Source organism: Gymnodraco acuticeps, unplaced genomic scaffold (assembly GCF_902827175.1).
Source record: "Gymnodraco acuticeps unplaced genomic scaffold, fGymAcu1.1, whole genome shotgun sequence".
Taxonomy (NCBI): domain Eukaryota; kingdom Metazoa; phylum Chordata; class Actinopteri; order Perciformes; family Bathydraconidae; genus Gymnodraco; species Gymnodraco acuticeps.
In genome coordinates this window covers 1,121,468-1,144,351 of record NW_022991760.1, presented here as the reverse complement: position 1 = coordinate 1,144,351, position 22,884 = coordinate 1,121,468, and the positions used below count along the sequence as shown (strand labels likewise).

The 22,884-nt window shown below is 42.0% G+C and overlaps 1 protein-coding gene across 1 annotated transcript in view; it reads left to right on the top strand.

The window, feature by feature from the left end:
* The first annotated feature begins 8,248 nt into the window (after positions 1–8,248).
* fam189a2 (family with sequence similarity 189 member A2) overlaps positions 8,249–22,884 on the top strand; it is a 29,654-nt gene continuing 15,018 nt past the window's right edge. Inside the window, exons 1-3 of the mRNA XM_034199275.1 lie at positions 8,249–8,798; positions 13,497–13,553; positions 16,026–16,136. Of these exons, the coding sequence (XP_034055166.1) occupies positions 8,520–8,798; positions 13,497–13,553; positions 16,026–16,136 (447 nt within the window). The 5' untranslated portion in view covers positions 8,249–8,519. The remainder of the gene's footprint in view (positions 8,799–13,496; positions 13,554–16,025; positions 16,137–22,884) is intronic.

The window sequence follows — 22,884 nt, the reverse complement described above, 5'->3', positions numbered from 1 at the left end:
GAGAGACTGTAAAGGAGGAGATGAAATGCAAAGCAGGACAAGAACAGTGGCATGATGGGGGGCTGCAGAGGGGACTGGGCCAAAGGCTGCCTCAAAGAGTTCGAATGGATTCAACAACTGAGGGACAAAGGGGGAGGAGTCAGAGGAGTTGGTCGAGCAGAATGTGAGGTGGCCAGGGCCAAGGCTTGAGATAAACCAGAGGAGGGGAATCAACGGGAATGAGTGAGTTTACACATAAACACACTTATTATAAGCGCACATTTAAAGAACTTGAATTGACTTGATAAATAAGTGAAGATAAAAAGTTGTATTACCCATGAATTAATCAATTGGTAAATTAAAAATAGCAGTAAAGAGGAAACTATTAAAGTAAAATGAGAATCATCCTAAAACACACTGAGGGATAAAGGGGGAGACAGGACATAGTAGAACCATATGCTTCAATCTTTTCATCATGTTAACAAATTATTCTTCAAGAGATTTTTATTCACCTGTGAATAAAGTACTGATCTCATTTGTTAATATTGATCACCATTAAAAGGATCATTTTAGGAACCACTCTATAAGACACATCTTTATTTGTATGGATAAGGCTAAAGGGACAGCTGGTGCCAAGCCAAATATAGTATTCCAATCTATAAAGTATTGATTTCACCATTGTGCCATAGTTATTACCATAGGAGGGCTTTCAGATGGACATGCGAAATGACTTTTGTTTTTAAATCCTTGATAAAGTAGGGAGTAATTGTTGCATGTTCGGACACCCAGGGTTCCACACACTGCTAAATAATTTAACATTGTTTTTAGGTAGACCAGAATTGAAGATAAATGAGTATAATGACCTATGAAAAGCTACACAGGTCCTAGTAATGGTTTGACTCAAGATAATAATTATATGCACACGTTTCTGAAATAGATCTATTAGACATTTGAATATAGATTAGGTGTTAATGAACTGCAGTAGTAGTACAATAAGGAAGTGACATTTTTTGGCTAACACTTTTCAGGGAATGTGGGAAACAGCTGTTCCGATGAAAAGTTAGAGATATCTTGAACATTATAGTTGTAATCGTGAATTAATTAATGATGGCGCTCCATATATGACAGATTTTTGTAGACAAAGGATACTGGCCTATGCTGAAATATCAAAGTCTCTGCAGAGCACGACACATGGCCAAAAAGACTGAGACCAACTGACCTTTGACCCTGACCGACAGTGTGACTTGAGAAAGGCACTGTCAATGACTGACTCTGGGGTGTACCTGACCAAACTTGACTTTACAACCTGACAGTGTGAGTGTGAGTGTATGTCTGCATGTGATCAGTGCAACTGCATGATTTAAAACAATGACTAATCAAGCATGCTTTTGGACTAACACATTATTCTGGGGCTCTGTGGGCAACGAGAGGTTTCCTACAATTCCACAAAAAATGGAAAACCGTACAGGTGACCCGTTTCTAAACTGCTTGATATTTCACTCCCACAGGAGGTGGCAGTTTGCAGAATGTGAAACTCAAACTAAAACATGAAGATTCTGTTTCTTTTAGGACTGAAGGATGGAGAGAAACACTTCATTTCACTGAAGTGTTTACTGTGGAAATGATGGATGTACATTTGGGAAAAACGATTGGTATTTTCTTATAATCCATTATTACCTGAAGGGTTTCTTCCCATACAGGATTTTGGTTACACATGAGTTCATGTGTAAAAAGGGTGAGTGTAAACTTCACAATCTACATTTTTCATTTAGGGACTGAAGGGAACCTGCTGCCCCAACTCGGATGTTCAATCTGACCATTGATTGACGGTTTTAGAATTGACCTGCTCCATATCTGGGGATAAGATACTGTTTGATGGATGTTGACATGTCTCTAATATTGATTGAGTTATAACAGGTTACACAGATGCAGAATCAGTGGCCAAGGGGCTACGGTAAGAGATGTAATTCCAGAATGGAATACTGAAGAAGTTGACCTGTGAGTAATGTTTCAACAGGTATAAAAGTAACTGAGGTTTGAAATGTAGAAAGAACATATTACAGTTAAAGCTAAAACATAGTAATGTAATGAGACAGAATTTAATTTAGACAACATCATGTAACTAGCCTGGTAAAGAAGTAAAAGCCATAGACTTTATTGTTTAGGTCATTATGAGGATATACATTTCATCTAAGTTCATAATAGAAAGACATTTGATGACAGTTTGTTGGAATTCTGTATTCATTTTTTCAGCGTGATAATATCTAAGCACTGACAGGTGGAAGCAGTATCACCAGGAAGTCATTCACTTTGTTAGCATCGTGATTTGGGTTGTTTTTGAATCCATAACATTAGTGTGTTTCTTTACCAGAAACATTAGCAGTTCATATTATATTTAGATTTTTAATGGGATCTCAAGGATTTCATTAAGAATAACACAGATGCTTGTCAGAAATTCAGAGCTATTGAAATATGTTATTTGGTTCACCTAAAAATGTTGGAGTTTTGTTTTGTTGCCACAGGCCAAGTATTAAGATTCTGAAGCTGCACTGGCAGATAGGAGGTCTACAATTAATTTAGAAAACCTGTTCACAGACGTCTGTTGTTTTAAGACACCCCCACCAACAGGCTCCAAGCGGCCTACGCAGTGGTGGGTCAAACAGCTGAGGGCCCCGGAGCCCTGAGCGTAGGCTTGAGGGATTTGTATCAGATTTCTCCACACAGGTTGGTGATGCAAAAAGGGAGACGCAGGAGGCCGACGCAGCGGAGTTCGTCTGGCTGAAGGTCATCAGGACAAAGTGGCTCAACCCCAGGCTCTCCGGCCCCGACCGAGTGACCCAGCGGATCTCTCATGCCGTCCGCCTAGGAGGAAAGGGGGACAGCTGGTGCCAGTGTGCGGCGGGGAAACCACCTGCTAGGACCGGGGATGACATCAGGACGGACGTGGCCCTCGCAGAGGAGGTCGACTCGGAAGCTTTCATCAGTGGACTGGAGGAGAACGACCTCGAAGACATCCTTACAGCAGACGACTCGGAAGCGGCTGTCAGCGGGCTGGGGGACTTGTCAAGGCAGCAGAGGAGTCTACTTCTCTCTGATCAGTTCCACCAGTAAAGGGAAAGCCGCATCTCCCCCTCCCTATCAGCTGCCCTTGTTGCCGTATTCCTCTGAGGGATGCGGGGCTGATGATTCACCACACAAGGAGACTGCTTTCTAGCACTCAGGTTGCCCTCTCATGGTTCCTCACTGCCATGGAAAGTTGTGTTCTGTTCCCAAAGGGTCTCAGTTTCTGATAGATTCATACAATATTGGGGGACAGACACAGTAGAAAAGAAGGACAGTAGATATGTTTCAAAATGCCTTGTGTAAGTTTATCTCTTGAGAATGAGATAAAAAGGGGGAAATGTGGAGAATTGAAGATTTTATCACCTGCTATATAAGAAGTGTTACGTTTGAATGGCAGAAAGTGTTGTTGCAATTTCCAGATATTGAGGGAGGCCCCTTGAGTTTCCCTGTTAATTATCAATAGTCTGTGTAAATAACAGGGGAAGCCAAAGGGGGATTTTCCTCAGATATAATGGTTAAATTCTTGTTAAGTTAATAATGCACATCCTGCAGGCCTTGAGAATTGAGTCACACAGTTAACAAGACAATAGTCGGTCTGAATTGTCAATGAATGCATTCATTCCAGTAAACGCTGACTTGGAGGTGAAAGGAAGTTCACAGAAGCCCTTAAAGCAACAAGAACAATTAACTTCTGTTAATGCTAAGGAGTGTGTGTCTATTTGAGCAGCTATATGTGAATTCTGCTCAAACAATACCTGTGTTTGTGTTTTATATTGATTTCTCTGTTTTATTCTTTCATAAATGTGAGGACTAAATTGCTACAAACATTGTGGAGTAGTTGGCTTAAACATGTTTTATTACTCTGTATAAAGGGGAAGGAAACATTCTTCTTAAAATCTCCACCATGTCAGGGAAGTCTACATATCTTGAATAGTAGATGTGTGTGTTTAATTACTTTGTATTAATAATAAGCAGTCTGTGTAAGCAGAAGTTGGAGATATGAGAGATGAAATCTTTGTGTTATCTTTGTGAGCAAGGGAATATTCTTTAGACACAACTGAAGTTTGTGGAATGCTGCAGGATGGGCTCTGTGGGAGGAGAATCTCACCCGACTCCTCCCCGTGGTACCTCTATACCTCCTGTTTGTGTTCGTGTGTTCACTCTCTTTTTCCTCTTGCCGTCAAGATGAGGATGTTCTCCCGGCATTAGGACCAGGGCAGGGGTGGGCCTACCCCTTTGAGAAGTGTATTGTATTCTTACCTTTTATCATTAAAACAGATTATTGTTTAACCCCTATCCTGGTTGTTTTGAGTTTTCCTTCTTTTAAAACAAACTCATATAGGATCGGCGCAGAGCAGAGATATCTGCTCCTACAATCGCCGGAGCTGTATTAGATTAACATTAACATGCTTATTGTAGTTGTTAGTGCACTGTCTTGCGGCCTGTAGCATGGAAAGGAGTGAGCAGAGGGTAGAGTTGTCGATTCTTGTTCAGTTTACTGTGACTATCTTCCTCACCCTCTCAGACTGTCAGTTGCGCGCACTACTAAAGAGACACACTACCATGGAAACCAAACAATGGTGTAGCTGTATTAAAGTCCGAGTGGAAACAGTCCTGAGTAAATCTGATTTTGTCAGAAATGCGGGACAAATATGACCCCGGGAGGAAACCGGGAGAGGGCAATGAAATCGGGAGTCTCCCGCGAAAATTGGGAGGGTTGGCAAGTATGGATATGATACATATTAACTTTCAATTTTATGCATTTCAGTTCTTCAATAACATTACTTAATTAACACTTCACTTTCCTGACAGAGTTCCACTAACATACATTCACTGTCGATTGTTATTTTTAATATTCTTTGCGGAATTTGGCCGTGTAAAATGTCGTCTTGGGTTGCCGTACAGCCAATGTGTGACGTCATTAGTAAGCATAACGGACCCGGTGCTAATCTGGTAGGCCGTGCATATATGGTACCTACACCGGCATAACATGGGACAGTAAAGTGGGAGGTGCTGCTACCTGTCTGAGACATACTTTTTCATAACAAACGTAGGAAAACATCTCGTAGCTTGAAAAATGACAAATAATTCAACAAAATGCCTCTTGAGGGCATGAAGTGACAAAAACATTAAACATTCCTCCATTAAAGCCCATTGTAATTTCAGGCTGATATTTCCTCACGGTAGCAACCGCACACCTTTAGTTAAACTGCCAAAAAGGCCACATTATTAACCCGAAAGTACACAAAAATTACACTTCAGATACTCAACTTCCTTGACATGCTTCACGTTTTGAAATTGCACAGATATCTGTTACGGTTCTTCCACAAAACGTTCACATGTAAGAGGTTCATCTCTCATTCAGAACAATGAAAACCTGTGATCTCTACAGAGCTCGTTAGTTCAACTATAAACACCTGTGTCATGGAACACGATGATGTCATCACTCCAACTGACATGCTCAGAGCAGCAGACTTCAGATAGCAGTGTGCTAACAGTCAAGCCGTGAAGACATCTGGGACAGTTTTGAGATTTCTTCAAATGCCGTTGCCATGGGAACAAAATGCTCGCCTTGAAACACGGTTTTCTCATAACTTCAGTGAAAATACCCCAAACAGCCCAAAACTTCACAGGTTTGGTAACGATGCAGCCATCAACGCATCTAAGCGTATTATGGGGTGTCATCAAATGTCGTTCCCATGGCGACAGACAACTCGCCATGAAACACGATGTGGCTGTAAGTCCAATCGACACGGTCCAATCGTCCCCCAATCTTCGCTTGTATATCACCGGTCCATGCCTCAACAGCTCTACGCCAAATCTGAGATCTCACCATATGCCGTTTCCATGGAATCTTTTTTATCACTCGCCATAAAACATGATGTCGCTATAACTCCTATGAACATTTTCAAAAAGTGCTCAAACTTCACATGTATGCTAACAGTCCAGCCGTGAAGACATCTACGGGACAGCTTTGAGATGTCTTCAAATGCCGTTGCTATGACAACACAATGCTCACCATGAAACACGGTTTTCTCATAACTTCAGTGAAAATGCTCCAAACGGCCCAAAACTTCACAGGTTTGGTAACGATGCAGCCATCAACGCATCTAAGCGTATTATGGGATGTCATCAAATTTGATGGCGACAGATCATTCGCCATTAAGTTAGTTCAAAAGTTTGCAGTTCAAATATTCTGCTGCTTTTCCAAGCCTTCTTACTTTCTTTTCTTCTCTCATCACACATTCAAGCCCCCAGTGTTCATGTATAATTTCAATCTAAATTCTTCACTTTCTTCTTACACATTACATTTCAGCATAGCAGTTTAGCATCAGATTTTCAGCATAAAGCATTCCCACTAGCAATTTCTTCAGGAATTGCATTCTCTAGTTGAGAATGCAGTTTAGTTCTGTGGGAACGTAATTTTTAGGAGACAGGGTTGATATAGTTTACTTCATCTGCATTGCTTGCAAATTGGTCTTGCAATAAAATCTTGCACTATTATTGCTTTTAAATTTGGTTCGAAGACAAGCCTTCAGATACCAACTTTCCAGGGCCCGTTTGGAGCCTGTGCCTCCATGCAAATCAGTTTTCTCGTGTTTCCGCAGACGCAGGGCTCGCTCATGGCCTTAAAAATTGGTTCAACTCCAGCCCCAACTTGGCTCTCTCATCTGTGGGGTGAGATTAACCAAAGCAATAACGGCTCATGGTAAGCATGGCAAAGAGTAGAAAGTTGTTAAGCCAAGTGGCTAGAACACACACACACACACACACACACACACACACACACACACACACACACACACACACACACACACACACACACACACACACACACACACACACACACCACACACACACACGTATATAACTGTATGTGTGTATATGTTGTCACATTCTTTATAAACATCACATTAACCAGGTATATGTGTTACATATTTTTAATTTTTCACCATACTTTTAATGACCACCCATTTTCTATCATTGCCTTTTTTTCACACCAGCAATAAGGTGTAATCGATACATAGGCTCTCAAGTTTTTATGTCAGAAGAAAGCTCATAGTCAAAAATACGTCTGTAAAATATGCCGGTAATGTTCCGTGACAAAAGCTTTATATAGAGTGTATATAATGTGTAAAGTTAATTTGTTGCCTCTTAATCTCGTTATTGATTAGACAGACTTGCTTTGGTGGCTAGGCTAACATTGTCCATGTAATACAAGATACACTTTATTTACAGTGCTATGTTGCCAAACATTGCCAATTAAAACTGAAACATTATAATATCTGAGGAAATATGTATCAGGGGACGTTACTTGTGCAACAGACTGAACGTTAATCACAACTTTCCAGCAGCATTCCAGTTGCTGAACACTATGTGGCAGATTATTAACCACGTCAATTTGAAGAACAATACAAAAGTTGTTCTTAAATTGAATATGGCTTTATATAGGAATAAGAGCAACTGAAGCTCAGCAACAATTCAGTTCACTATTGTTTTGTTGTGAGTGATATTCACACTGGCATTGCTGAGAAAAGCAGCGATATAAACTGTGACGTCATGACATGGCGCCTTTGCATGGATTTGTTTCAGTGGAAGCAGTCGTAGCAATATAAATCAGAAGTCTCAACAATGGTGATAAGTAAGTATATCCTTTCTGCAGCAGTCAGACAACACCACAGCCCCTGGTCGACCCTCACACAAAACAGACTGTTGAAATGTTGTCAAATAAACCTGTAATGTGCAATATATACACTGTTTTGGGGAATTCTACTGTGCAATAATCAATATAATTTGTATGTGTAAAAAAAAGTTTTATAATATGTCAAACCTTAATATGATCACGTATCTATTTAAATGCTCTTACAATTGTTTAGCTATGGGTGAGTACTGTATTGTATTGTTTAACTTTTTATCTGCACTTTGCTGTAACACTGTAAATGTCCCCGCTGTGGGACTAATAACATAATTCTGATGTTGATATATGTCAAATAAAATGAGAGGAATGTGTAGAGTTTAGGGTGTGGTGGGAGGTTGGGGGGGTGCCCTTTTTCTATTCAAGCCCGTGCTCTGCCCAAGTTTGCGCACGGCCCTGATACAGAACCCCTCCTTGCTTAGTGAACAATGTACTGTATTGAATACATAGCCTGTGGTGCAATGTAAGGCTTCAAGTGTCGTTTTTATTTCGAGGTGGTATAATCTGAAGGTATAAAGAAGACACCCTGCCTGTTTACATGTTACACATGGCTGCTATGCCCCTCCCCCGTCCTCACTTTTCTCAACCCGCTGCCAAAATATGTGAAAGTCAATCCAAGCTGCGGCTCCATGCGCATGTTATTTAAAACTGGACACCATCATGGCAGGCGCGGCGGGTAGCTCCACTGAGCTCAGCGAGTATCCACCCTTTAGCCCGATAAACATCGCTTCTGTGGAGGACTAGAGCTCCGAAACCTTCTGCGATTCACTCGACGCTTCTCATGTCGCTCCCGGTGGTGTTGCCGGGGTCTTGCTGTCCGGTTATCGGGGCTTCGCAGCTCTCTGAGCCGCCTTACCGAAACCGACCCCGTGGCTTGTCCGCCTCTTCCCGCACTGCCGGCGGGGGCTCTCGGCTGCTGCTGCCCGGGCGGCCGCTGCTCTCGTTGGGCTTGCTGCAGCTGCTGCTCGGCGGCTCCATGGTGGCGCTGTGCTTCGGAGCTCTGTCCCTCAGCAACTCACCCCCCATCCGGAACTCATGTCCCTTCTGGGCAGGCTCCTCGGTAAGTTTTAGTGTGCATGGCACTTCATGACAATTGTGCCTGTAACTCTATAGCAGGTCACCAAACACCCCTGGCATAGCCTATGTATAGTAGCCTACATCCGGTACTGTGTAAGAACACTTTAATATTTCAAAAAGGAAGTGTCACCCAGCAGGATGGATCTGTCAGATGCCTCCACATGTGTCCCTAGAGCCACTGGAGAGGGGCTATTATTTCACTGAGTGTAGGGTGGCAAAACAAAAATATATAGGTCTTATTACCAGTAACTAAGTACATTTACTCTAGTGCTGTACTTAACGGTCCCATGTCAGGCTTTTCCGGTTATCACCCGTCCCCTTGTTGTTATGAAGGTTTTTCTGCATGTAAACGGTCTGCAAAGTCACAAACCCTCAAAGTACACCCTGTAGCGAGTACAGCTCTAACACAGAAAATACCTGTCTATGCTGCCCCAGAACGCCTCGTTGGAGATTTCTCTTTTTCTTCCTGGGTACAGTGACGTGACAATACCCAAATGGACCAATCCGTGGAGCTCCTCACACACACTCTCAGCGGCGAAACTGTGAGCCCGGTGGGTAATGACGCTGGAGGAGGTCGGACAAAAACGGGAGGAGGTCGGACAAAAACCGCGCCGCAGCCGTGACGCGGCGCAGGCGGACCCGGTGGAATCAAGGGGTCACTGTAGGTGCGCCGCGTTTGGGGGGGGGGTGCTAGTGGAGCCTCGCAGATAGGGGTGCTGCAGCCCCCTCAGCACCCCCCCTTCCCGCGTCCATTCGCGCTGTCCACGCAGCAAGCAGGAACAATGAATCCAGCTCACACTGTCCGCTCCTCACAGCAGCGAGCCGCGCAACGTCCCGCTAACACGGCACCCAGACCCCACGCAGCATTCTCATCTGTTTGTCATTACTGGTGTCATTTCCTGGTTGCTAACAAACGCCATTGTAACACATAATCACTGATGTTCCGCTGTAACGGTGGTGGACTCATCAGAACAGAGTGGGCGAGCTGACCAATCAGAGCACAGTGGGCTCATAGGGAGGGGGGGGGGGGGCTGGAGCTCCAACAAGCCATGTAGGACAGAGAGTGAATACACAGACTATACAGAGATGCTGTATGAGAAACCAATGTGAGTTTGGAACATTGCACAATGTAAATCTATTTTAGTAGACCTCAACAATGGAATTATGATCAGTAGAAATGGCCATGACATGGGACCTTTAAGTAAAATGTTGAGGTACGTGTACTTTACTTGAGTATTTCCGTTTTATACAACTTTGTACTTCTACTTCGATGCATTTCAAAGGGAAATAATGTAATTTTACTCCACTGCATTTATTTAACAGCTTTAGCTACTTTAAACAAAATGCATCACTAAAACTAGTGGACTCTTTAAGAGTACTGAATTGAAATTTTTTCAAGTAAATCAGAACTTTGTTTGTCAACAACATTACATTTCTACTTGATGCACAAATATCTTCTAGAAATGTAATATTCTAGACGTGGGTTTGCTGTCCTGGCTCCAAAATGGTGGAATGAGCTCCCCATTGACATCAGGACAGCAGAAAGCTTACACACCTTCCGGCGCAGACTGAAAACTCATCTCTTTCGACTCCACTTCGAGCGATAGAACTATTAACAAAGCACTTTTATACTAATAAAGGACTGGCTTACCTAAAGCCAGTTGCGTAGCACTTGAAATGTTTGGCTCTATGAAACCTGATGTACTTATATGATTCTGTTTTCTTCAAGGTTGTGTCTTCCTGGTCGAATGTACTTATTGTAAGTCGCTTTGGATAAAAGCGTCAGCTAAATGTAATGTAATGTAATATATAATCATATAAAACACACAAAGGCAATTTTTCTGCACAATGATTACTTTTTAAAAAAAAACGTAAGTACATTTTGCTGATAGTACTTTTACTTAAGTAAGATTTTGAATGCAGGAATTTTGGTTTTAATGAAATATTTTGACTAATGTATTGGTACTTTTACTCAAGTAAAGCCTCTGGATATTATCATCATCAGCTTTATTTAAAGAGACTCTTGGTCCATTATTAAAAGATGTACAACACTCAAATATAAATTTAAAAAAGGCAGTTATCCCAATGTTTCCACAGAGGTGACTGGTATCGTACAGCACTGAAACACGGATTTGACAGCAGCATAATGACAGAGTTATGAGAAACATTCAATCGACAGATGAATTTGTACATTAGATTTCTCAAAAGAGCATGGAACGTGTTGACTCGTGCGTTACAGAACATTTCGCATTTTAGCAGTATACGCAAACAGTCATTATTATGCAACCTGGAGCTTCTTGAGGCTCGCCTTCTTATACTTGACCCACAAGGGGGCAGTATAGAGAGGAGTGCAATAAGCTCTAAAGAGGTTCACCTTAACCTTATCTGAACACCAAGAGAGTTTTCTAGCCAACATGTTGGCTTGCATATATAAGACACGCCGCTGTCTATACATGTCATCATCATCAGCCATTTCATCTGTGATGACGTGTCCCAGATACTTAGTGTTACAGCAAACAGACAGCACCTGTCCTGACAGGTAGAATGTTGGAAAACAAAGGTTCTTATCCCCTTGTGCTCTGCAGATCATTACAGCGCTCTTCTTAGCATTGTATTTAACGTCAAATTTGACTCCGTAATCAGAACAAACATTTAGCAACTGTTGAAAACCAGCACTGCTAGGAGAAACAATAGCCAGATCATCGGCATACATAAGATGGTTTACAATCACATTACCAATCACACACCCTGTTTTACAGACACTTAAATCATCTGATAGATCATTCATATAGATATTAAAAAGGCATGGTGAGAGGAGCCCCCCCTGGCGGACTCCATTACCAACACCAAATGGCGCAGAGACTGCATTCCCCCATTTGATCCGCATGCTCTGGTTGGCATACCAATAAGCCAGGATCATAATTATACTGTTAGGCACACCCCTTTGTCTCCATTTTAAAAACAGTTTATGGTGGTTAACTCGGTCAAAAGCCTTAGAGGCATCAATGAAACCAATCAGAACAGTGGAATTCTGTCTTCTATATGTTTCTACCATTTCCTTCAAAGCATAGATGCATAGCTCAGTACCATGCTTAGCCTTGAAGCCAAACTGGTTATCTGAGGTACATAAATAAGAACATAGTCTATCTAACAAAATTCTTTCCAGGACTTTGGATAACACACTGGCTAGAGCAATTGGTCTATATTATACTTGATACTTCTTCAACCTCTGCTTATTATGAATGAATAAATACCTCCTTAACGCTGCAGTTAAGTTGTGGTCCAGCATGATCACTGAGAAAGTTACATGTGGAATGTCACTGCATCATTTTCTGAGTACTTAAAGGATATCAGAAAAGAGTTTAATAGGATATAATGAATAGGTAGTAGGCTACAGACTTGATTTTTGTATGAATTGCTAGTAACATGCTTATTAGTTAATTAAGTTAAGTATTTTCTTTGGATAAAACTAATTGTAGGCCAATAATATTGTTGGTATCACTTTATTTTATGATACATTTATAATACTTCGTTAGTAGTTAAAACCATTGGTGGAAAGTATGTCACATTATTTATTCATCTTCTGTATTTAAACATAATAGTATATTTCAATGTTTTGCTACTCTATACTTTTACCCCACTACATTTATTTTACAGCTTCAGTAACATAGGATATATATATATATATATATATATATATATATATATATATATATACATACATACATAGGATATATACATAGGATAGGATATAGATCAACTACTAAATCATGATATTAAAGTTAAGCTATATTAGTGTTGTGGAAATGCCACAATTCTGGTAAGAAATAAACACATATAGAAGTAAAACAAAGTTGTGCTATTCAATAAAGTGTCAACAGAATCGATTTCAGCTGAAAGGATCTGACCATGAGCACACACTGAAAACACTGAAACGGTGACTTTAATTAAATGTATGATGTCAACAGATGTCACATAACTGCATTATGTTAGTTGAAAGCAATAATATTAAGTTAAAAATACAAAATATTAGGTTCAACCTAATATATTTGCTTTTAACTAACCTAATTCAGTTATGTGAAAATTGAAGTCAACGGTTCAGTTTTTTCAGTGTAGGTGTTCATTTTGAGACTTTGTTGCTTCTGAAATACAACTGGCTTTGCCCGGACTTATGGCTTGACTTGTTTAAATGCAAATGGCACAACTTCCCAATTGATGGTACCGAGCAGCACTTTTAAGGGCCAATAACCCATATTCCAGGATGTAGTGTAGCATATCTGTCAAACAAACACACACTCAAACACATATCAGATATGCTGTGACATGCTGTGCTACATAATAAACCTTCTTTTTTTAATTTCATTTTTACATTTTACCTTTTTCATTGGATAGAACATTTGAAAAGGGACTGGACAGAGGAAATGCAACAAAGGGCGGAGGTCAGATTACATTTGTCAGTAGTAATAATAATTAGTTACACCCACCCCTCCCTCTCTTTCTGAAATGCTTCGATTGGACTCCTTTGTTTAATTCTGCAACATAGTGAAATCACTATCTACCTTCTATTAGCTGACGCTCCAACACATTGAACATGATAGTCTTAGGGTACTCTTTAAGGATAAATAAATATATTGGTGATCAATTTTCCCTTTTTAACACATTTTCCACCGTGTGTTTCCAGGTCATTCTGTCCGGCATCGTAGGCCTCACAACATGGAGAAGACCCATGCTGCTGCTGGTAAGATATTTGCTCTTTGCTCTTTATACAAAGAAGTGATTGCATTGGTTACAATGTTTGTGTTGCCGTTACATTTAAGTCCAGTCACTTAGGGATGTCCAACCATGTTCCATGCAGGGCCACGGTCAGCAGGTTTCCAGGCTCCCTCCCCTCATCGGTGCTCCTTCGGGAGGTGGGGGGGGACAGATGTAGATTAAGAAAAGACAGATATGGAAGAATATGGAACAGCATTCTGTGGCAAAAAGATGCCTCCACCTCGATCACCTCTTTCTCCTCAAGGTTTCTGTTATGGTCAGTTTAGTGATGCTGGCGGTTACCATGGTAGCAACATATTTAACACTAGAGTGGCTGACTCAGTCAGTGTGTTGTAAAAGGAATTTCTATTTTGCTTTTTGAACATTTTTGAAGTTCTTAAGGATTCTTATGAAATGAGTTGTGTGTCTTCTAGAATTTCCATTAAATCGTGGATGTAAATACATGTTTAGAGACTGGGAGAGCTCACCAACAGTTATTAATGTTTGTGTATGATGCTTAAAACAAAGTAAGATGTGTGACAGCAGAGCAGCACCATGATGTAATGGGAGTGTTCTTCAACAAGTCCATCTTTAAAACTTCCGAAATATCTAGTAACTGTCTTCAGATAATTTTTCACAGACAACAGCAGACGGTTCTATTAATGCAGTTGTGATAGTGGTGATGTCAACAGGAACGTTGTGGCCTCTATGGTTTTTCAGTACCCAACCCACTGCGTACTCCCGCATCGATGTAGCTACATAAAATACCATTATTTGTATGGCCTGCCCTTATTTCATGTGGGTGAACATTTACTTGGCCATTAAAGCTGCTTCTGATAGTCTCGTTCATTACTTTAATGTTATAATCCAATATGAAGTGGCAGAAAATAGACATTCTCAGCGACAGGAAGTGAGGGAGAGGGACTGTGGGGAGGGGTAGTTAGCTAATTATTTGTGGTCTCATAAACATGACGTTGATCAAATTGGGCGCCTCATATTGTTTTGTTTTTTGGACTTGATATTACTTGAGAGTTGTGTTTATGGGGCGGCGACGTTCTCTTTGTTCATCCATGACGCAGTCACGTGGAAATACCTCAATGCTTTCGTCATGCGGAAGGGTGTGTTGAATCTAAACTGATAGAGACGTCCTCCTGTTCTCGTGCGTTTGAACACTGGAGGTCAACTCCCAAAATCAAAAAGTCTTTAGTGTGAAGGAAATCCGGGCCGCAAACAACACACGACAACAACAACAACAACAACAACAGCTAAATAACATTTTGTCAACGTACAGTTGTCCTAATACCATTTTAGAGTTTTCTCATCTCATTTGGGATATCATTTATGATATAAGAGGGATGGATGTTTTTGCATTTCTCATTACAAAATTAATGATTTTTTTTCTTTTTCTTTTATAACAAATGTTGTAGTCTGGTTGTAGGACTACAGGCCTTTAAAAATGTAACTGGATTAATGTGGACGTATTCTTTACCTCCTACTGGGATGGGTATCGTTAGGATTTTAACGGTGCTCCTCTTCAATAGTGTTATCCTATTGACTGCTTATCTATCCGGTACTTTACTTTTCTCACGTAATTCTAGACGGGGAAACAGAGATACAAGATAGACAGTCGAAAACTGTGCATTTCTCAGTCTGAATGTGGTGCACCTTTGCCAGATGTTCAAAAGATGGGTCCACCCTTGCAAGCAAACGACTTATCGCAGTTCTGATAACAAGCATCATCCACATTGATCCTTGTGAAGGTTAACCACAATTTATAACGTTTTATTCTCTCTACCATTGTCTCTTTCAGATCTCTGTCTAATTGTATGGCAAGGAGCAGTAGCGTAGGGATTTAAATGAGTGCAAGTGCATCACAGACACATTCTGTAATCTTATTACAAATTAGAAACAGATGGTGAAATAAAATGTGCAATATAACGTTTGTGTAGCAATAATAAATATGACATATATTTTCTTTTTTTCTCCAGTACTGATAACAAAACCGATAAAGTCGGAATATATCGATACCACAGTCTTTAAAAATGTAGCCCCGGGGACCGGTTAATACCGGGTTTCAGTATCAGTACTACCATTACTAAAATATATTTACTATACATTTGAACATTGCTCTTTCCTGTGAAAGAGCATAAGGATAGGAGTATCGTGTCTTAATATTTGTCCTTGTTTGATGTTCCAAATGGAGCTGCTGTGGTGACGTCAGACTTGATCTGACAATAAAGTGTTATCCTATTGATGATTTGAATTGGACTGTTTAGTAAGATAATGTCATGTCACCTCCCTGTTTGTACATGGTCCATTACAGCAACTGTTTATCTCCCAACATGTGTTCACATCATGTTTATTCTGTCTTGATTTACAGAATATGTCCACAGCACCACAATAATCCATTCTCCCTTCCTTTTTCATCCACCCCCTGTCCCCATCCCTCCATCTCCAGGTCAATGTGTTTGTCCTGCTGTCTGTGGTGTGTGTGCTCCTTAACCTGGCTGGATTCATCCTGTGCTGCCAGGGAGCCCAGCTGGTGTCCAGTATGACCAGCTGCCAACTGGTGAGCTGTCTCTGCTGCTCTCTGCAGTGAATGCAATGAAACCCTGCTTACTAGTTTGATATATGACCAGTTGAACTAGTTAACTGGAGGAGGATATATTGTGGTGCACTGATGATGTTTTTTTGTTGTCCGATCCGGAAGTTAGCATTACAAGGGCTCCCTCAGAATACTGTGGGAAATAATATCTGTAGCCCCCACCTGTTAATGATACTTACATGTTTAGTCCAGCAGGATAATCACTAGGGCTGTACCCGAATATCCGAATATTCGTTCGTTGGAGTACTATTCGGGTTTCAATTTTGTTATTCGGATATTCGTTTTGTTTGTTTTTTCGTTTTTTCCCGTTTTTTTTTTCAAATGTAATGTATTGAAATCTCCAATATCAACGTAAGAGCTTGTGCCTCTTCGGGGGGTGCTAACACTTAACCATAAATGTTATCATTTACTTTCTCCGTCTTTATATGTAGATATGACTTTTCTCCGTTAATCTCCGTCACGTTGTTTTCATAGCAACAACAACTTCCTGTCAACTGCGCTAACTCTCCTTCAAAATAAAAGCATTTCCATAAATAGGAAGCCAAGCCAAATTACACTTAAGACATATACAACTGCAACGAAAGTAACAAACACAATCGATATCCTTTTCAATTTCAAAGAACACAAATTGGGTTATATTAACAAATAACTATAAAATAACAATACCGTAGAACAGGGGTCGGCAACAGGCGCACCGCGATCCGGACCCAGACCTATACGGACCAGGACCTACACTGAACAAAAATATAAACGCAACACTTTTGTTTTTGCTCCCATTTTTCATGAGATGAACTCAAAGATCTAAAACATTTTCTATATACACAAAATAACCATTTCTCTCAAATATTGTTCACAAATCTGAAAAGATCTGTGATAGTGAGCACTTTTCCTTTGCCGAGATAATCCATCCCACCTCACAGGTGTGGCATATCAAGATGCTGATTAGACAGCATGATTATTGCACAGGTGTGCCTTAGGCTGGCCACAATAAAAGGCCACTCTGAAACGTGCAGTTTTCCTTTATTTGGGGGGTCTGGGGGGGTCCGAAAACCAGTCAGTATCTGGTGTGAGGGGTAGGGTTAGGGTTAGGGTAATGTTGTGAATTGAGTGATCTGTGTTCGTCATCCATAACATACGCCTGCCCATACCATAACCCCACCACCACCATGGGCACGTACGGCACTTCCTACGCCGGTTTCCCTTTATAAATCACAACCGACTCGAAATGCGGTGCAGCTTTTGCGGGCTTCACGTAACGCCCATATTTGCCTATAAATAGTCAAAGAAACGCCCATTCATTCTGACTGACTTTATGAAGAAGATAGCAGGAAATGACGACAGAACAGCTGAAAAAGACATCTCACACCGTGTCAGATTTTGGTTATTTTGGGGAGGTCGAGATCAATCATATTGTTTGGTGGATGCAGTTTGAACCAGAGTAGCAGCATGGAGGTCGGATCATCACCAAAATAAATAAATAAGTGGTCCGAAAAAGGTTCATGACAAAAACAATACACATAGCCTTCCTCAGGCAGTGTGTTTGTACCGGGGACAGGAGACCCCCCCTTGATGAGAAACTGTAAGAAGTGAATGGGGAATCCCCCCGGTGTGGAGTCATGACGACTGGATCTGAATTATGTTTTTGTATTTGGTGGTTTGTGTTCCAGCTGTCGATCAGCTGTGCGCAGCGTCTCCACTGCAGCCTGTGCGTCTCAACCCCCCCGCAGCAACTCTATATCCACCAGTTAGAGGAAATACAACTAATGTGTTGTGTTATATTAGCTGTACAATTTACCACATATGATGTTCTTAGTTTCCATACCTCCTGTGTTTTATAAGCGACTTATCAAGTCTTGGCAAACGGCATAAAACACGATTAAACATGATAGTATATAAAACCATGCTCGTATACAACCTATAGAAATGCTAAACGGCGTCAGTTTAAAGTAATTCTGTCCTCCTGCTTACCGCATCATTTATGAGAAAACATTTCATAACATTAACACAACATATTCGGGGTGGTTTTAAATAACATATCCGTATTTATTTATTTCTCCAAGTTATGTTTTTGTGTGCACTGAGGAGTCTCAAACAGGCGTTTGTTTAATCATTTTAAGATTGGCTTTAATCAATGTTTGAAAATGAATTCTTCATATATGATAAATGAGAGGTAACATTTTATTTATGGTATTATTGCCACATATTTCTCTCCATTCTTCCTTCTGCCAACGGTGTCGCAGTTTCTCGTCTCTCCCGTTGTTGTGCTTAGTGCGTACGCATGGGTTAGAGTTTGCGTGGAGGACCGAACATTTTCCCATCAAGTTAGTATTTTATAAATCGCAAACATTGCGTAGAAACTGGCGTACGCCATTTTTTGAGCGTATATCCCTTTATAAACGAGTTCCCTGATGTTCTAAAGCTTTTGGATTGTGCAATAATATGCAGAGACATGTTAACAGTGTTTCTCTGGAAATACTTAAGTCATGCAATTTTGTTAAGAAAGCTGTCCGCCTGTCCGGGATTTACAACAGCCACAAGGAAGATGGTATTGGGGAAAAGATAAATGCACTAAATATATACTTTAACATAAATAAAATCCCATTATTGGAAAGATAATTTAAGCAAATAGATTGTAATGCAAACTCACTTTCTTTTGCTTAGCTGCCTCCACATTAATTTACTGTTGTTTGTTTTCCACAAAAGCCAAACTGCAGTTACCCAAAAAGGGTCATTTTGTATATAAACTGTGTTGGAGCCACTTAGAGAGTTTGGTCAAAGAATAATATCTAATGGTATTAGATGTTTATTTAATTAATTAATTAAATTGCCTTAGCAGATGACATTATAATTAGATTTATTTTATTTCAACAAGAGAAACAACGTGCAGAGGAAGGGCAGCGTTAACAGTCAAGCCAGCCTGCCGCAGTCCCCCGGGACTGATAATCAGTAATCACTCCCAAATGAGTTTAGGGGAACAGAGACGAGGCATTTGAGTCCTGCAGGATTTCCCCGTTAAGATCAGTGTCTCGAAAACACATGTTGGCGACTGAAAGACATCCAGTGTTTGGTCTTTTCCGGAAGCATCCTTCACCTACAGAGTCTTAACTGAAAGAGGACCACTGTTACGTCCCGTCCCTCTACCAAGCGGTAGTGGCTCGTGGGAAGACCTGCAACATAAAAACAACCACGCCAAACACAGAATTTAGTTATCGACGGGCATTTATTTTCAGCACAGCCGTAACTCACATGCATGGCTACCGGCAATAAGGAACCAAGTCTGGAGGATCGTAAAACAAACCAAAAAAGAAGAAGGGGGCCTGGGCCAGTAGGACCCAGACTTCCCTCCTCTACCCAAAGGTCCAAACACAGCCTACTGGGAAGGAAGGAAGTTTGAATGAATGAAGGAAACAAAGCCGCAAAAAACCTATACTAATATCCTCCAGAGTTCACACTAAATAAATACAGCAAAATATATATAAATCCACACGAGGTGAGAGGAAATCCACGGTCGTATTCCCTTGGTTTCAGGACGGGAAAAGAGACCCCTTCTCCTCCAGCTTTTTCTCTTTAAGTCATCCCCAGCTGAATGTCATCAGGACACCTGGGGAAGGCGGAGCCAGGAGCGGACCAGGTGTACCTGCGCAGCAGAGACAGAGAAAACACATAGAGCACGTAACACCCCCACCATGAGTTAGTGATTTTTTTTTTTTAAATGTATATATTTTTTTTTACAGAAAACAAAACAATCACAACAATCGACTTTCAGTCGACAGACGTGCTCCACCAGTCAGTCCACCCAGCAACCAGGCTACATATCACAAGCGCGACAATGCATCAGCCAACACATTGTCCTTGCCACAAATGTGTTTGACCTCAACATTGAAGGCTTGCATACAAATGCTCCACCGCATCAACCTTTGGTTTGTGTTACGCATTCTCTGCAGGAACACAAGGGGGTTGTGATCGGTAAAAATAGTGACAGGGATGTTCGATGACCCAACGTACACCTCAAAGTGGTTTAAGGCCAGAACCATAGCCAGGGCCTCTTTTTCGATGGTGGAGTACACCCGCTGGTGTCGATTGAATTTCTTTGAGAAGTATGATACTGGATGCTCCACCCCATCGACATCCTGCAGCAAGACAGCTCCAGCCCCAAATTCACTTGCATCAACTGCTAGTTTAAAGGGCCGATCAAAGTTTGGCGCTACAAGCACCGGAGCATTAGTCATCAGCAATTTAATTTGCTGGAAAGCATGGTCACAGTGCTCAGACCACACATAATGAACTTTTGGGCTTAACAGATCAGTTAACGGAGCAGCAACAGCTGAGAAATGTTTACAGAACCCTCTGTAGTACCCAGTCATCCCAAGGAAGTCACGTCGGGAAGCCGGAGCAGAAAATGCCAGGATTGGTTCCACCTTGGCCTGGACCGGCCGTACTTCCCCGTTGCCAACCACTTCTCCCAGATAGACCACGGTTGCCTGAGCAAAGTCACATTTTGCCAAGTTAATAGTTAAGTTCACCCTGCGCAAACGCTCGAACACCTCCGCCAACTGTTCCCTGTGCTTTTGCCATGACTCTGAATAAACCACAATGTCATCCAAATATTCCGCACACCCTGACAGACCCGACAGCACAATATTAACGAGCCGTTGAAAAGTTGCTGGCGCGTTGCGCATCCCGAACGCCATGACAGTGTACTGTAAATTATCTGGTGTCACAAACGCTGAAATTTCCTTAGCGCGGCTAGTTAGTGGAACTTGCCAATACCCTTTTAACAAGTCGATCTTGGTAACAAACGAGGCACTGCCAACCTGGTCAATACAATCCTCCCTTCTGGGCAAAGGATAGCTGTCGGGCTTTGTCACGTTGTTAACCTTCCCGGAAGTCTGTACAAAAGCGATCGGATTTATCCGACTTGTCCACCAGTAAACAAGGCGTGCTCCACGGGCTTAGGCTGTACTCAGCGATCCCGTTCATAATCATATAATAAACCTCTTTCTTAAATCGACAGCGTTTGTCAGGGTTCACCCGATATGCGTGTTGTTTAATCGGCAGTGAGTCACCGACATCAATATCATGTTCCAAAACCGTCGTGCAGGAACGTACGTCCGAAAACAGTTGCTTGTTGGACAAGATCAGTTCACCTAGGTCTGAATGCTGCGTATCAGGTAAGTGCGCTAAATGAGCCTCGATATTCACCAGGATCTCTGAATTTCGCAGCCTCCCCTGTAACACCGCCTTCGACGGGACCACAACGTCTTCATCCCCCCCCCCCAAATAACCGGAGCTTCAGAGGTGGCAGATGCATCATTTCCAGGGCTGGACAGCGCCACCACACAGGCAGCGACAGGTTTATAGAGATCAGCACCGGACAGCTCCCCTGTTAGAACAATAGACTCGGCAGTATCATCAGCTAAGCCCCTGCTCGAGCCTGGCGCTTTCGCCCTCTCGTTGTACGGCTTCAACATATTAACTTGACAAAGCCTGCTCTTACGACCCTGTTCAGGAGTAGCGATGTGGTAGTCACGGTCACCGACCTTCTTAGTAATAACATAGGGGCCAATGAACTGGGCTTGCAAACTGGAACCAGGGATCGGCAACAAAGCTAGCACTTTATCTCCTGGTGCAAACACTCTGTCCTTAGCCCGCCTGTCGTACCACCCCGTCTTTAACAAAGTACCCGCGAGAGCCAGCGACACCTTCTGAAACCGCACCCTCCAATATCAATGATAATTCTGCATCCGCTTTTTGCTCACACACCAGCTGCTGACGTGCCACAGGCACAGCACCAATTTTTACCGTATAAGTTTTCCCACCGTCACGCCGCTGGGGCAGGGGAGGGTCACTGATTGGCATGTCTAATTCTATATCCATAAAACTGTCAGACAGATCCACCTCATCGTCAACTTCACCCCCACCCTTGGACTTGGCGCGGGTGACAACACAGGAGGAACGTACATTATGGACATCATCTTGGACATTTGTATCTGAACATTCCCCCACAGGAACCGCAGTCACCTCCGGCTTAACTAGCACTCTGCCACCGGCTAAATCATTCCCCAATATCAGATCTACTCCCTCGATAGGAAAACATGACCGAAGGCCGACAATCACCTGTAACTAGATCTGATTCCAGGTGAATATAATGCAAGGGTGAACCTACATATTGCATCCCCAACCCCCTCACAAGAACACCGGAATTAACAGCAGACTCCTCCGAGAGGGGCAACACACCATTCACGATAAAAGATTGTGATGCTGCTGTATCCCTCAAAATGGTAACCGGAACCCCGTTGTTCTTCCCAAGCGAAGACACCACTCCCTGCATAAGAAACGGAGCAAACACTTCGAGTTCTGATTTAGGAGCACCCGGTTGAGGAGTATTGACCTAGGCGACCGTCTTTACAGGCTTCTTCTCATCCCGCAACGCATAACAATTCGCCACAATATGACCTCTTTTCTTACAGAAATAACACACTGGGCTATCTCTGGGTCCCCAACTCACCTCCCTCGCATTTTCCTCCACAGCTCTTGACATGCTGCCCTGTAACTGCACGTTAGCGGAGCTTTCCCTGACCTTGCTGTCACAAAACCGGGCCTGCGCGATAACCCTCCCACCGAAGACAGACTTGTGAGTGAGGACATGCTCGTCAGCCAGAACCGCAGCATCAGACAGTTTCACAGGTTTTTGTTCATTTATGTATGTGGC